At 36.7% G+C, this 17456-nt stretch overlaps 1 protein-coding gene across 5 annotated transcripts in view; it reads right to left on the bottom strand.

Moving 5' to 3' along the window:
- The window catches only part of BANK1 (B cell scaffold protein with ankyrin repeats 1), a 297716-nt gene that overhangs the window by 258713 nt on the left and 21547 nt on the right, over positions 1 to 17456 (bottom strand). For all 5 annotated transcript variants that reach the window (XR_004283221.1, XM_032333014.1, XM_032333017.1 and 2 more), the window contains one exon: positions 7121 to 7519. Coding sequence is in view for 4 of the 5 variants with exons in the window: in XM_032333014.1 (XP_032188905.1) it covers positions 7121 to 7519 (399 nt within the window). In the remaining variant the exon portion in view is untranslated. Of the gene's footprint in view, positions 1 to 7120; positions 7520 to 17456 lie in introns of those variants that run through there.

The raw sequence follows: 17456 nt of genomic DNA, 5'->3' as shown, positions 1-17456 counted from the left end.
TTGAAGAGTACAAAAAATTCTTTTGTGGACTCTCTTTTAGTTTGGATTTGTCTGATATTTTCATCAGGATTAGATTCAGTTACGTATTCTTGGCAAGGATACTTCAGTAAACCTTTTCATAATTATCAAAAGAAAAGCCCAACTGCACCAATAAACATTCATAAACCTGCACTTAAAAAGCACAATTTGTACTCTTCCATTGCTTTTTGGATGTTTAGAATGCTGAAATATTTTAAAAAGAAACTTACCAGCATTACATTCTTAAAATTGAAATAGGGAGAAGAAAAGAAATTGTCAAAAATAATTATAAAGAACTGAGAATCCTTGGTAAACAATAAAATTTTTAATAGAATTAGGGGAAAAGGAGAAATGATCTGAGATGAATTCATTGATCAAGCAGCTTTTTACAGCTGACCTTGAAGAATGGCTGGGATTTCATCTGAAAATTTGGGGAAGGGTATTCTGGGTAAAGAAGGCAGTGTAAGAACAATGGTACAGAGGCAGGAATGTTAAATTTTGTTTATTCAATGGGAGGTGGTGTAATTGCCCTACTGTACAGTCTGTGCCTACACTAAGGGTAACAAGAACCATACCCTCGGGGAGCTGAAAGCCCACACAGAAAGGATGGACTTTATTTCAAAGGCCATCTGACTTCACTGACCAGAGCAAATGAGAGCTCTTGCAAATATGACTCAAATGGGAAGAAAGAAGAGCAAATGCTTCCAGATAGTTTGTTTCTGTTGTGTTGTTGTTGTTTTGTTTTTCTAGTAACTCCATGATTAACATTGTTATTCTTGTTATTAAAATTTTATTTATTTAATTATTTGTTTATTTATTTATTATTTAGGGAGTGAGTGCAAGTAGGGGGAAGGGCAGAGGGAGAGAATCTCAAGCAGACTCTGTGCTGAGCACAGAGCCTGACCCCAGGCTTGATCTCAAGATCCGGATATCATGACCTGAGCGGAAATCAAGAGTTGGATGCTTAACCAACTGAGTCACCCAGGCTCTCCTAACACTGCTATTCTTAATTTTAGGTTGCTTCTTTAAGTTTAATGAAGCTAAGAAATCAGAGTCCTTGGTTTGGTAATATGGTGACAAAATTAAAATGTTAAAGTTCTTCGTGAAAGAGCAGCTTTCCCACCGCCATGACATCTACCATTTGACAATGAAGAAAGTCAGATAAATATGAAATACTGAAATATAAAATTATTAGTCAAGGAAGCTAGGCAGGAACAATAGGAGGATGGGCCTTACACGTGGTGATGGCAAGCCCCAACTGACAACTGCCCAGACATCTCCCCGCTGCACCCAACTAGCGGTCAGTTTGCCATTACAGTATCCCATCCAAGGAAGAGTTAAGTTTGTGGTGCTTGCTACAAGCAGCCCCTTGTCCTTATTTGACCTATCTCTAGAACAGAAATAATGTTGTGGTTTCTTACCCCAAGGCAGGCATTTTGAATACCTCTTGGGAAAGGACATGGGTTGCTGGCTAATTATTATATAATCCAGGCCTGTCTCTCAAATGCTGTGATCCAAGGACCTCTTCGAAAGAGAAAAATTAGTGTAAGCCCACATCCCGGAGTTTCTCGGCCCTTGTCTCTCCTGACCAGCCCACTTCCCCCTTGAAGTGCACTTTAATAAAACTTTGCTTGGTTTTACTTTTGTTGCATTGTCCTGTAATTTTTTACTGTGGCAATGAAAAGAACTGAGGCTTCTTTCTTTTTCCATCTTACCTTCGGTAAGGAAATGAATAGGAAACATGAATATTATATCTTGACATACATATGAAAACACGATAAAATAAAGGTTGGAGAGCACTGACCCAACTGTTAGAACAAACATTGTGCTTGCAAGAGTCCAAAGGCAAAAGATGTCCTAATATAAAACAAAGAACAGGGAGGAAAGAGACCAATAAATGCGCCATGATCACAGAAACTACTCATCTTTTAGAGGTAAGATTTATAAACAATAACGTATACAATGGTAACACTCAAAAATGTTAGTTTATTTTATGTAAGTCTGACAGTAGATCATTTATATTCTATATAAACAATGCTATATTGAAACCTACATATGTAGAAAGACTAGATGGAAAAAAATGAGGTAAAGCTCCAAAAATAAAAAAAGAAATAGAAGACCAAAAAAGGAAGAAACATGGTCAAAGTGGCTGTACCACACACAGAAATGTGGAAAACACAGATGGTTTTGTATTACTTTCAATTAGGGAATTAAGAAGACAGGAAATTTAACTTCCTTAATTCCTTAAAAGGAAATAAAATACTCAGATTAACCATGAACATACTTTTCTTCATCTTTTTTTATATTAAAAAATTCTCTGGAGCCCTGATTAATTATAAAATATCTTTCTTTTTCATTAACTTTTATAAAAATCTCCTCTGGTTTTTCCTTCTTACGTGACTGTATTAGAACATTTAATTATTTCCATGACTTTCTGGCATTTTTATTATTCTCTTTATCATGTTTCTGAATAATAAGTTTCCTTTTTCTTTGCATAATTTCTCTGTGGGATAAGGAGGAGGTAAGAAAGGAGGCAATAAAAATCGAATTCCACGCTTTTCATCCTATTTCGCCTATTTTTTAAAAACCATACTATATGTATTCAACACCCATAGCAGTATGAAACAAAATATTTTAGCAGATCATTTAAACTTTTATTAAAACATTTATTGTTCCATAAATTACAGCATTCAGCATCAATTTTGTCAAGGGACACAACCTACACATAAAAGTTCTTCTATGCATGGTTTGCAAATTGTTCATAGATCTACATTCTGGTTGCATGCATGTAGTTCAGATAAATGTATCACCTTGGAATGTATTTTCCCACACAACTTCATTATATTTTCCATTGGGCAGGTGCATCTAAGTTACTCCAAGAAATCAGATTCTAAAACTTGAATGTGGGAAGATGAGAGTTAAAGTGTCTTCAAAAGTCAGTCCTGTGTTGTCCAAAAAGTGTAAGCTTTTCTCCTACTAAAAATCAGTAGATTATAATCTGAAGATACAGCAGGGGCACCACTGACATAGCTACCCAAAGGTACTTATCATAAAACAAAATAAATAAAACAGCAAAAAGATATTCAATATTTTTACCTACCAGTGATATCATAATTTAAGTGGTCAAAAAAAAACTCAAGTTCTTCAAGAAAATAGAAATGATGGGTGTGGACAATCACTTGAAATGTTGCCACCAATTTTTAGTGCTCCTCTGTCTCAGGGAGAAAATTAGCATAAAATTGCTTGCACTTTATGTACATCATTGTAATTTCTTCCATAATTTCCAACTGTAACATTTTTCCTTTTCAACTAAAAAAAAACCCCAAAGCCTATAATGTCATGAGGAGGACTAAAAAACTCAGAGACTGTAAGAAACTTGAGGACTGCCAATTTGAAAATTGTAGCGCAGAGTCAGTATTTCCCGTTTTATTCCTGGAAATCATTCCAAAATACAGAGAATGAAAGACAACTATGCAAATGTCCTATGTATTGAAAATAGGAAACAGAGCAATCCTAGACCCACAGATCAATGGAAAGGCTCCAAAATCAGTGATGGCTGAGCAAAAGGGTGTGCAGGAGGAAAAAGAGAAAAGAAACCTTGAAGAAATAATCCAGAAGCTGCAGATTTCAAAAAAGAGCTAACAAACCTACCTACCTTAAGGCCAGGAGCCATGCCTTTCTATGTTTGTAGACATAAAATGCAGCAGTTTCAGGTGGAAGCATCTGTGGATGGTTTCAGAAAGCAGAGAAAGTGAGGCTAAATGAAGAAATATACAGAAAAGACAAATTTACAGAAAGTAGTCTATACCTGTGGAAATAGAGAAGTAAAGTCTTTTATTGTATATGAGAGGAACAGAACAAAACAAACAACAAAACCCACATTGCCTATCTCCTCTGGCTAGACTAAGAAAAACTCACTCAGCTCTGTGATAGAAAAGAAAAACTGGACCAGCACTGGGTCTATATAAAGATGTTACAAGAGCGGGAGAAAAGGGTGGGGGAAGAGAGGAGCAGAAAACCAATGGCATACGGGGGAAGACACACTAAAAACATGTTAGTATTAATGAAGCAGAAAATTGTGAGCAAATATTTCACCATGAACTTTTCAAATGTAATGAATAGCAATCACCTTTTTGAAGCAACTAGGTAATGCAAATATGCAAGGTGTCAAGGCAAGGTTAGCAGCACAAGAGCAAGAGATGAACCGTAAGCTTCCAGTACTCAACCAAATGGCATAATGGAAAAAAAACAAAAGCACAAGACAAATGAAGGAGAAACTGGAAATAATAACAGGGGAAGAGAGGGTACTGAAAGCATAAAAAAGTAGCAAGGATTGAAGTGATGCAAACTAAATAAATATATATTGAATGAATGAATGAATCAAAAGAATTAGAATGAATGAATGAATGAATGAATGGAAAAGAATTAGAAATTATAGAGTACAGCACAGACAAAATAAATCCCATACACATATAAAAGGAATCATTGAAGAAGAAAATAATAATAAAATAGTACAAATAATAACAATAAAATGGTGGAAATACTTAAAGATATAAGTTAAGAACACTTCAATCTCTATCTTGGGGGAAAGACCAAAAAAAAAAAAAGAAAGAAAGAAAGACAAAAATCACCATGTCTGTGGGCAAAACAGTTCAGAGAAGTCAGCACTAGAATAAAATTCTAGTGAGAATCACTAGACTTCAAATATAAATTAAGAATCATTTATTCAGCCACGTAATTAAGAATTCCCTAAATTCAACAATGCTAGAAGAAAAAGAGCCAAATGGTCCTCAGCCCAACTATACTCCGAGAAACAAACATGTAAGAATTTTGAAAATGCAAAATTTCAGAAATGTGGCTCCCAAGGTCCCTTCCTCAGGAATCCATGAGAGATGACTTTCATCCAATGAGATGATTAAAAAAATAACAAACTTGCCAATAATGTATTTGCTCCTGTTAGAAGTAAATTTTCCCCCAGTGACCAGTGGAGCCTTCAGATGACTGTAGCTTTGGACAGACTGACGGCAACCTCACAAGATACCCTGATCCATAAGCTCCCAGCTAAGCAGCACCTAGGTTCCTTAATTGCATAAACTGTGATATAACCATCATTTGCTGTTTTAAGTTGCTAAATTTTAGAGTAACTTGGTGTGCAACCATAGATAACTAAAACGAGGCTTAGAAAGTATTGAATTTGGGTCGCCTGGGTGGCTCAGTGGGTTAAGCAGCTGCCTTCAGCTCAGGTCATGATCTCAGGGTCCTGGGATCGAGTCCCGCATCGGGCTCTCTGCTCAGCAGGGAGCCTGCTTCCTCCTCTCTCTCTGCCTGCCTCTCTGCCTACTTCTGATCTCTCTCTCTGTCAAATAAATAAATAAAATCTTTTAAAAAAAAGAAAGTATTGAATTTGAAGAAGCTGGAATACTAGAAAATAGAAAAAGGATTTTCTATTTTTTTTAAGGATTTTATTTATTTATTTATTTGACAAAGACATAGTGAGAGAGGGAACATAAGCAGGGGGAGTGGGAGAGGGACAACAGGCATCCTGCAGAGCAGGGAGTCCGATGATGTGGGGCTTGATGTGGGGCCTGATCCCAGGACCCTGGGATCATAACCCGAGCCAAAGGCAGACACGCAACATCTTCAAGCACAGGGAGTGACCTGGGCCTCCAGTAAAGCACTGGGGATTGACAGATGTTCTCTGGTTTTACAGAACAATGTTGGTGCTAGACCCATGTTTGGAAGCGACTCAAGGCAAGAGGCTGTGGCTGTATTGCTGCTCCAAGGGTTACATGGTGTTGGCTATACAGAAAATGGCATGCATGCCCAGAGTCTGACCGGAAAAGACAAACACATGTTTTTTACAGACAGATGTGGGCCAAGTGAAAGAAAAGGTTAGGTGGGGGAAATCTCAGAGTGATTTCTTTCAAAAGTGAAACTGGAGAGAGCCACAGCTATCGATAGTAAGAAAGCATAGTGGGTGGACCACCACAAGTAGAAGCTTCAAAAGAGGACACAGTCGTCTTGTTAAGGAGCCGCAGGTGATACATCCCAGTGAATGAAGGCAACTCCAAAGACCCAGAAATATGCCCCAAGAAAAGGAGGCAACGCTTCATATTTGATACGGCCAGTAGAAATTAAAAACCCCACCTCTTCCCTGTAGGAAAGGGAGCCATAGTTAGAATACTAGGAATAAAAGGTTTAAACAGAGGTTGAGAAAACCAGGAATGCAGCTGACATGGCACCACCTCTGCACTCAGGCAGAAGCAGAAAAGAACAGGGGAAGGGAGAAACTTTAACATTAGAGACCTTCCGAGTTTTGATTATTACGTGGAACTGTAATTAATTACCAGAGGGGAACCCTGTGTTCTGCTCTTTGACATGTGGCTATATGATTAAAATGAATTTTTTATTTAAAACTAATTAAACAATAACAGTATTCCATAATATAGTTACAGAAATCACACAATTGTCAGCACAATGGAAGTTTTATAATTCTAAAGCAGACCTTCAAAGCTTGGACTGCTACTGACTGGTAATAGTAATAGGGTAGATAGTAACTCAAGCATTACCAGTTAAGGGGCACCTGGGTAGCTCAGTGGGTTAAAACCTCTGCCTTCAGTTCAGGTCATGATCCCAGGGTCCTGGGATTGAGCCCCACATTGGGCTCTCTGCTCAGCAGGGAGCCTGCTTCCCGCTCCCCACCCCTGCTCTCTCTGCCTGCCTCTCTGCCTACTTGTGATCTTTGTCTGTCAAATAAATAAATAAAATCTTAAAAAAAAAAAAAGAAAGAAAGAAACTAACTTCTAGAACCAAACTGCCCTGTAGTATAGCATACCATACTTGTTCTTTCAAGTATGAACTCACACGGGCTACCCTAAGGAATATATTTATAAACCATTTTTAAAACAACTGATAAGCCCTGATTAGAAGAAAATAGCTAAAAATTAAGAACATTCATGCATTTGAAGGAAGTGTAACATACATTCAACATAAAGTTGGCTTCCATTTTTCTTTTTTATCTTAGTATCAGACAGTCATTGGTTCAAAAAAACTTTAGATTTCTTAATTATAAAAAAATATAAAGAAGATTTGGCAACATTACCTCCGAATATAATACTCTCAATTATAGCGATGTAATCTTGGGGCTCCTGCTCAGTAGACATCTCCCATTTGCCTCCAGCGATATTTAATAGTTTGTAGAGCTGATCTGAACTTGTCACCCCACACAGCAGAGTAACCACACTCTCTGGTGAATGAAGTACCTTTTCCAGAAACTGACATTTCTTTGGAGTTAGGTCTTTAAGCAGGCCATTTGATAATACCAGAAGTTTACATTTGTAAGAGTTTAAATTCAGCAATTCCAAATCCCAAAAAGAGTAATTCTTCAAGCGATATAATAGGACTGCTTCCCTTTTCACAACATGTAAAAAAACCTCTGTCAAGTACAGAGCCCATTCCTCAGCATCTTCTTCATATATCATTATGATGTCTCTTGTATTTTCTGGAAAAACAGAAAACAATGTATTAATTTTCTTATGTTTGAAATATTAACAACATATTATATTATTAATATCAATTTTTTATGTACTCTTTAGGGAATATATTACTTTTATTATACCAGAGACCAATAATATAATTCATGTTATCCCCATTATGAAATCATCCAGGATTAAAGTAATCCTTAAGGTCAACACAGTTCATGCTTTGTGCGAATCTACATTATTCTCATTGTGCCAGAGTGAACCAGGATGCTCAACCCAAAGAAGAGAGAGGTTTCATGGCAGAATAAAAGGAGTATTTTGCAGGATTATAGGAGCTAGGCTCAGACATGGCTGTGCCAGTAACCACAAAATTTACCCAGATTCACAGTATTTAACTCCTTTGAGCTACTGTTTCTTCTTCAACTAAATGAAGGTAAAAGTAAAAAATAAATAAGCCCTACCTAAGGAATCAGATTGTTCTGTGAAGATATGAGAGAATTTTCATTAAAGAATTTTCAAGTCTTTTTTTCCAGGTAAAGATGACTGCCTAAAGACAGGTGCTCAGAATTCTAACAAAACAAAAATTGTTTAAAAAAAAAAAAAAGGAAAGAAAGAAATTCAATAGCAGAAATGAAATAAGGGGGTACTATCTCATGTCATAAACTAAATTTTATGCTGATAAAATAATTAGAAGGTTCTGATGGAACAACACTAATCTGAAACCTCTCTCTGAACCTATAACCAATTCTGATAAAGAAACTTGAGTCATCACCAAAACCAGCACGGTGCTTATGAATCTTTTCTCCATTTGGAAACTGACCAGGGAGTGTCTGCAGCAGTAAGAAAGGCTGTCAGGATTCTCCACAGGCCAGGGCTCACGGATGAGTCAGGGAAGCCCAGCAAATCCCACAGGAACCAAGTGCATCCTTGGGCAGAGGGCAGGGGCCTTACAGACAATATTTAACAGGTCTCATTAGAGACTACATCTCAGGACCTCCAACCCGGGGCACTTTGCTTCTCCTCCCCTTTTCTTTCTGGTCATTAAAAACTGACTGGAACATAGATTTTTGTCACCCAAACTGTAGCTTGAAGGGAAAAATAAAAAGTAGCAAAAAAGAGAGGGACGGGAATTTAAAGAATAATTTGTCCACACTATCTTAAGCAAACAGATGCCTTAACAGAGCTAAGCAAACAGATGCCTTAACAGAGCTAAGAGAAACACAAGCAAAATGAAAAGATCAATAATACAAATTTGTAGTTTCAGGAAGGGATTACACAAATAATATTAACAGTAATAATATGATCATAAAAATAATTAAAGTAACACAGCCTGCGAAGACTAGTAGAAATCATAAGCAGGGAAGTAAAAAACTCCATAGAAGTTATCTATAGTGTAAAAAGACTAGAGAGTAAATGAAATCAGAGTTCAAACACAAGTTGATTTAACTTTTTTAAAAAAGTAGCATTTAAAAGTGTATGAGATAAGGAGACAAATTGAACCAAAACAGTACCATTACCCAGAGATACATAAATTAGAAAAAGCAATAACTGGGATAAACATAGATAATATTTTAATTTCTGGACTAAAAGAAAAGCTTGATATTTTCATAGTAAATGCAGAAAAAGAGAACAAGGTATAGCAATTGGTACAAATATATCTGCATAAGAGACTAAAAAGGAAAAGACTTTGTATAAAGACACTTTAAAGGCTGCAGTAGAAAAGAACAAAACACACTAACATATTTTAAAATATAATTTTAAAAATCTTTAAAATATAAAAGAAAAATGAACCAGTTCCATATATCAGTGGGGCATGATCAAGTTCTAAGAAAAATTGTTAAGGGAAAGTCTATCTTGATGAAATTGCCTTTGGTTTAATGATTACTATAAATAAAATGTCTTCATGTAGTTCAGGAAGGAAAAGCGACTCACCCAGGAGGAGAAAAATATTAAGTTGGTCAAAGATTTCTTCAGAGAAATTTCAAGCCCAGGTTAGAATGAATTTTAAGAAAGTTCTTATAAAAATAATATTATATTCATATTATAGAATATTGTACAGCCGTAAAAATGAACCACTGCTACATGCAACATGGATAAATCCAAAGACAAAAGATAGGGTGAAAGAAGAAAAAGGGTGTATTCTGCAATGATTGTATTTATATGAAGTTCAAAAACAAACAAACAAAAAAACATTCACGGTGATACAGATAGGATATCTGGGCATAGGATTAATGAATGAAAGCAGGCATGGGAGAACCTGCCAGGATTCTGGAGATGTTCTCATCTTGGTCTGAATGGTTGTCACACAAAGTGTATGTATGTGCGTGTGTGTGTATAAACTTTATGTGTAAAGTTAATTTATCTGTATTTCTTAGATTGTGTGTGTAAATTATTCTGCAATAAAAAAGTAAAGTGCCAAAAGAAAGAAGAAAGTTCCAAGATGACAGCTATGCAAGAGGCCTGGTCTACAGACCAGTAGGGACTTAAAACAGATGAATGGAGCATTTGAGGAGGGAGAGCCTGAGAGCATTACAGGAAACCAACAGATACTAGTTAGAATTAGTAAATCAAGAAGCTGTAGGATAGATGTATCTTTTAGAAACAGAACAATAAAAAGGAAAAATCTGAAAAAGCTATGGCTCTTGAGGTTCTATGGAGAATCAAATTGTGTTTGGTGACGGGGAGAGCAGAGGACTGCTGGTTTTCATTATAGATGTTTTACCATAGTTCAATATGCAAGTGTAACCATACTCAAAATTTAAATAATAAAGAAAAATACAGGCTACAAATAGAAGAACCAGAGTAAATAAAATGAAAATGTAAAAAGTTTGAAAAAAGAAAGCACAGTAGGTTTCATATAAGTACATACAGAACAAAGATAAAATGTTGAGGGGATTATGATTGCACTACAAAATCAGATATTAAAAATCTTGATGAAACAAACGTACTCATGGGATGGGAAAGCTGAGCATTTTTGGAAAAAATAGTATAAAATATTAACCTCATCCTTGATTGAATTTAGTCATTTAATACTTCCTAAATTTGATTTATGAATTAAAAAAAATGATTCCATCCTCTCACTATTTTTGTATCATTTTCCCTAAACAATAATAATTTAGAGTATTCTAAGTAAAGATTTTTATCTGAAAATTAATGTCCTTCAATTTTACTTTATATTATTATTTATTTTTTTTAAAGATTTTATTTATTTATTTGACAGAGAGAGATCACAAGTAGGCAGAGAGGCAGGCAGAGAAAGAGGAGGAAGCAGGGTCCCTGCTGAGCAGAGAGCCCGATGCGGGACTCGATCCCAGGACCCTGAGATTATGACCGGAGCCAAAGGCAGCGGCTTAACCCACTGAGCCACCCAGGCGCCCCTACTTTATATTATTTTATTTGAAAAATAGCTTGTAGAATATGATCTCATTTTTTTAAATTTTTTAATTTTTTTAATGATTTTATTTATTTACTTGACAGAGAGAGATCACAAGCAGGCAGAGAGGCAGACAGAGAGAGAGGAGGAAGCAGGCTCCCTGCTGAGCAGAGTCCGACGGGGCTCAATCCCAGGACCCTGAGATCATGACCTGAGCCGAAGGCAGCGGCTTAACCCATTGAGCCACCCAGGCGCCCCTGATCTCATTTTTTTTTTTTTTTTTTGACTTTCACTTCTGATTTTTTTAAAGATTTTATTTATTTATTTGAGAGAGAGTAAAAGTAGGCAGAGAGGCAGGCGGCGGCGGGGTTGGGGGGGGGGGCGGCGGGGCGCAGTCTCCCTGCTGAGCAGAAAGCCCAATGCAGGGCTTGATTCCAGGACCCTGTGACCATGACCCTGAGACCATGATCTGAGCCAAAGGCAGAGGTTTAACCCACTGAGCCACCCAGATGCCCCTATGATCTCATTTTTAAACAATCACTCCATGAGCATTTACTTAAAATAATTCTATTGATAGTAACAGTTACCCATGAAAGATAGAACTGTGAGAGATACATTGCTTTCTTTAAAAAAAAACTCTTCCAGAGGATCCTGGGTGGCTTACGTCTGCTTTCAGGTCAGGTCATGATCTCAGGGTCCCGGGATCCAGCCCCGTGTTGGGCTCCCTGCTCAGAGGGGAGTCTACTTCTCCCTTTCCCTCTGCCCCTCCCAACTCTTTGTGCTCTCTTGTTCTCTCTCTAAAGTAAATGAACAAAATCTTAAAAAATAAAGAATTAAAAACTTCCATATTGCTTATATTTCCATAGTAAACCTGTATTATTTTATAAAACAAAATAATCATCCTTAAAAATCAGTGGTAAGGTATTATCATGAATACAAAGAGCAAAACACCAAAACTCTTGTAATCTACAATTATCTTTTTTTTCTTCTGGATATAAAGCTTGTATTTTCTAGAACACCAATGGGCCAATTAAGACTATAATGATTTTGAAAGCTATTGTATTTTTATTGAATTATCTGCATCTTTTCTCATGATATAAATATCATCTCCGAGAACAGATGCTTCCTTTTTCAACTCCTTGATTCCTAAATAATGCCTTTCATAATTTCTTGAACAGGTATTCAATAGAATTTTTAATATGCTTATGTGTGCAGCATGAAGATGACATCTGGAAGAAAACATATGGGAATCATACACAAGTTGTATATGAGTCATCAGGGTAGCTCTGCTATTTTCTGTGTAGCGTCTCACCCAGCCTGGATGCTAAATACATACTTGTTGAACAAACACAAACATGGCACCATAATTCAGTATTTTTATGTTTGAGGAAGAGTAGAGAAAGAGGTTCCTTTCTATTACATATAGCCAGAGTAGGCTACCATATAATTCTAAACTAGAGAGTAAAGACAAAATTCATAATGTGAATTATCAAGTGTTTCAAGTAAACTAGGACTCCAATGTGTTTTATATATATCATTTTACTTTATTCTCAAAATTACCCTATTGAGTAGATTCAAACATTATTGTCATTTTACAGATGGGAAAACTGAAGTGGTACTAGATTTGGATTCCATTGCAGGCAGTCTGATCCTACAGCCTGTACTTTTAAACTCTAACAGCAAAGGACACAACATTATTTAAGAGATTAAGACAGATTCTTCATAGGTGATATGAGTTGGGTTATTCAATATTTAGCAGCCTATGAGTTAATCTCAAGTATGCAAAGTCTGTGAAATCTTACAAGGACTCTGCTTCCCACCAAGGAAAAAGAGGAAATAGAACATATGAGGTACTCCAAGAGTATGGTTATCTATGAAGAACTTACAAAACTATCTTCTTGACTCTAAAACATAAGTCAATAAAATTATAGAACAAGTATAGAATAAGGGGTGCTTGGGTTGCTCAGTCAGTTAAATCTCTGACTCTTACTTTTCGCTGAGGTCATGATCTCAGAGTTGTGAGACCAAAAGCCAGAGAGGGTTCCATGCTCAATGTAGAGTCTGCCTGTCCTTCTCCCTCTGCTCCTTGCTCCCCTCTCATATGATCTCTCTAAAATAAATAAATAAATAAGTAAAATCTTTAAAGTACAGAATGAGGGGCACCTGGGTGGCTCAGTGGGTTAAAGCCTCTGCCTTCGGCTCAGGTCATGATCCCAGGATCCCGGGATCGAGCCCAATATCGGGCTCTCTGTTCAGTGGGGAGCCTGCTTCCTCCTCTCTCTGCCTGCCTCTCTGCCTACTTGTGACCTCTGTCTGTCAAAAAATAAATAAAATCTTAAAAAAAAAATAAAGTACAGAATGAATATTTCCATGTTACGTAGTTGGGTATCACAGTACCATAGGAAATCAATTCTAGAGACAATCATAACTTATCTTTCCAAAACTTCCCAAGAAATAGTAGACAGGTAACCTTTCTCCATATTCTATGGTCATTTTATTCTTAGGTTAAAACTGAGCTTTCCTTCCAAATTTATATTTGACTCATAGTTAGTCTATAACCCCTGTATGACAATTTCCAAAAGCTTAAAGATAAGCACTCAATGTCACCCCTTTCTTCTCTATAGATAAAGTCATTTCAATCCTTTAATCTTTAACTTTCTCAATTATTATTTACTGACACTTTCCATGTAATAGGCATGTTGTTAAGCATGTAACATGTATTATTTCATTTTATATTCCTAAAACTACATGGAGTTGCCCTGCTATTCTTACTTTACTGCTGATCACACTGATCCTCAGAGGTTCAGTAACTTGTCAGGGCCACAAGGACAGTAATTGTTCCTTGTGCTGCCTTCCAGTCTTTCATTTTGAAACCATGTTGAGTCAAAATGCAAAAGTTATATAAAAGGCCTTTTCACAGCCATGGTTTTCTTCTTCCTTACTCAGAAAACAGAAGTCTGTCCTTGAGTAAGATCTGGACTGTGCCCCAACAATAGTTCTCTATTGATTTTCATGAGACACCTACTGGCCTTTGTTTTACACACTTGGAATCATCAAACTTACATCATTATTTGCCAGTTAAAAAGGAAGGTTATTGTTGCTAAGATTGACTGACTTTTATAGACTGTGAAATGAAACAATAAAAGTTGAATCTGAAACACAGAAATAAAATTTTCATTCCTGGAAAGCTTCATCAAAATAAAAGAAAGTTGTTTTTGGAGAGTCAATTAAGGTCTGTAAATAAATTATTTAAAATGTAAATCTCCAGTCTAACAACATAATATAAATGACAGCATTTTACAAGGGTAGAACAGAATATAGCCATATTAATTTTTATAAATTTACTCTAAAGTGGTATCTCAGATTCCACAATGATGTCTTTTATTTATCCTACAAAGTACTATAACAAATTTTTTTAACTTGAAGGAAATTTGTATCAATAATTGATATCAATAATTGCTTTTGCACTGGGAGCAGATTATACTACATATTACCAAAGAATGAGACTGAGCATGAATCAAACCCTTCCTATTACATATGTGTAGGTTCAAATGGCATATTTTTTCTTTTTGAATAAGATCCCATCTCTTACCAATGTTTGTGCAAAATGAAGAAAGATAGCATAATGCATCTTTTCAATATTATATTTTTTCTACCTGGTGATCAAAGTGCAGAAGAAAAAAGAGCAGAAAATTACAAAGAAATGACTTACAGCCCAAAAGGACTCAGTGGTGGTAACACAAACATTAATCTTGATTGAATCACACACACACACACACAAATATATCATTATTCAAAGTACATAGGAAGTGTAACTTGTTTTGTGCTCTAACTTTGTACTTTAACTAGCACAAGGAAACAAAACTGGGGATTTTTCTCGAAGGCATTAACGTAGTAAAACACACTATAACTCGTTGGTTAATTTCACTTATTCAGAGTGGCAAAAAATACCAGGTGTTTTCTGTGTGTATCTGTGTAGCAGATTCTGCTAACGTACATCCCATATCTTCCTGGCCCAAGAGCTGCAGGTTAGTGGTCAGCTGTTAAGCACACCGACCATTTCCAACCTCTGTTTTGCTGCTTGAGGACTTTCTCTGTTCTGAAGGAGCTTCCTCAGTGCCATGCATCTGCCTGGCAGCTCAGAAGTGTGGGGATTTAGGGCAGTGAGGGCTGGGAGGCAACCCTCAGTCACCCTCCACTCATCTTCCTCAAAGGCTGGATGTTCTGAAGCTGAGTGAGGCCCTCCCTAACCAACGCTCATCTGCTTGCCCACAAATCTCAGCTCACTTTTGCAATGGCCCGAATCCGTAGTATTATATACTACTGTACTACATAATCCAAGATTATGGAAATCAGTGTGTAAATAATAGCTTTCCCATCCTTCAGGGGGTTTATTCTACATTAGGGATGCTGAATTGTAATTGTCTATTGTGTTTTCTGCTTATTAATATACTTTTTAATATATACTATTGTGTTTTCTGCTTATTAATATACTTTTTAATGTGCTTTTCTCCCCTTGTCTCACATTGCCTATTTTTTCACTAGTGCTTCATGGGCTCATCCTCTAAATCAACTACCTACACTTATGTCCAATTCTCAGAGTTTTCTTCAGGGGAAATCTTTCTCTGTCACATCAATTTAGCTCTTCCTTTCAAATACAGGAAGGCACGAACATATCAATTTAAGATTATGCTTTTTAGCTATGATGAAGAACAACCAGGAAACGTTATTTTTATATAAATGCAGAACCTTCCTCTTTCTTCTTCCTTTTAAGATGCAAACAAATGCATTTGTGCTTCACAGAGCAACCTTGTTTAGAGAAAAAAACAACCTTGTAAGAGAAAAAAAAAAGCATGGTGTGAACTGCTACAGGATTAGTCTGCAAAGATCTTCTATCCCTCATATATAAACTGCAAATGTTCAACTCTTTCACCTTACCAGTTTTTAATCTCCGATACAAATTATGAATAGTTTATTTGAAATTATAAACACAAATGATTCTATATCTGTGAACAGGTTTTAAAATACGTCAGTGCAAATTTGTGGAATCCTATTTCTGCAATGTCTATAGCCTTTCTCTCCTTTTATTGTCATTACTGATAATTCAATCTAACATAACACTGACCATAAGACAGGTTATTATTTGATATTCCTCTAAGGAAAAAAATATTATGGTCAAATAAACTATAATATATTGTAATTTTTTTAAGAGAGGGAAAGGGGAGGGGCAGAGAGAGAGGGAAAGAGAGAATCTTAAGCAGTCTCCATACCTAACCTAACGCAGGGCTCATAACCCTGAGATCATAACCTGAGCTGAAATCAAGAGTTGGACGTTTAACCAACTAAGCCATCCAGGTGCCACAATATACTATAACTTTTTTTTTTTTAAGATTTTATTTACTTATTTGACAGACAGAGATCACAAGTAGGCAGAGGCAAGCAGAGAGAGAGGAGGAAGCAGGCTCCCTGCTGAGTAGAGAGCCCAATGCTGGGCACTATCCCATAATCCTGGGATCATGACCTGAGCAGAGGGCAGAGGCTTTAACCTACTGAGCCACCCAGGTGCCCCTATACTATAACTTATAAGATGAATTCTGATTTCAGAGAATTTGACCAGCCCCAATACTGTCAGAATTAATTAAATATGGTAATAGTGTCACCTTTACACAGTCTCTTAAATGTTTCTCATTTCTTCAATTCACCTTCAAGAATAATCTCCTTAGGACCTGTATATTTTTTATGATCTGTCCAGGCTGATTCTTCCCATATGTATTACATCACTCAGGCTCCCATGCCCACACCAGTGGAAAGCACATCAGAACATCAGCAGGTGAGAGAAAGGAATGATAGGGTTAATTACTAGCTCTCTCATTTACTTCCCCATTCTGGTTTTGGCAGTACCTGCTTTCTTTTGTGGCCTCTTTTCTGTGGCTTTTCTTCTGTGGCTCTAGTTTTTATGCAGCTCTAGCAACCATTTTCCTTCCCCTTCCCTTACAAGGGTACTAAAAGATTCCTGCTGTTAGTCTTTCAATACTTACCTATCTCTTCTTGGATGCTACAGTCCTGCACATATTAATAAATAATCCCCCCCCTTTTTTTTTTCCCCAGTTAAAATCTCTGATGGTGATATCTGTTTCCTGCCAGGATCCTGATAAATACAGGTACTAGGAGTGGCCACAGGAAATAGATTCTATGGGACAGATTTTGGAATTGTGTTGCTTTCATAATTACAGAGAATACAAGCGACCCCTTGCCAAAAGAAAATAATAGATTGACAATTTATGGCATGCAGAAGCAACATAATGACTCAATTTTTCACCAGGGATAATTTGTCAATGGAGGGGAAAGTTTTGGGAGCTCGAGTGCCTATGGAATTTAGTTAATATTGTGGCAACAGGAATTACAGGGATGGGGTGATTGGTGTATAATGGTTTCTCTGACTGTCCCAGAGAATGCATATACACAGACAGGGTTACAGCTCCAGTAGCAGGCAACTCCCCATCCCCAAGATTCTTAAGCCAATGTGAGGACACTGTTTAAAAAAGTGTGGAATCATAAGACTCAAGAGAGACTGGGGACAGAGA

Source organism: Mustela erminea, chromosome 2, assembly GCF_009829155.1.
Source record: "Mustela erminea isolate mMusErm1 chromosome 2, mMusErm1.Pri, whole genome shotgun sequence".
Classification (NCBI taxonomy): Eukaryota; Metazoa; Chordata; class Mammalia; order Carnivora; family Mustelidae; genus Mustela; species Mustela erminea.
This window is presented reverse-complemented; position numbering and strand designations above follow the sequence as displayed.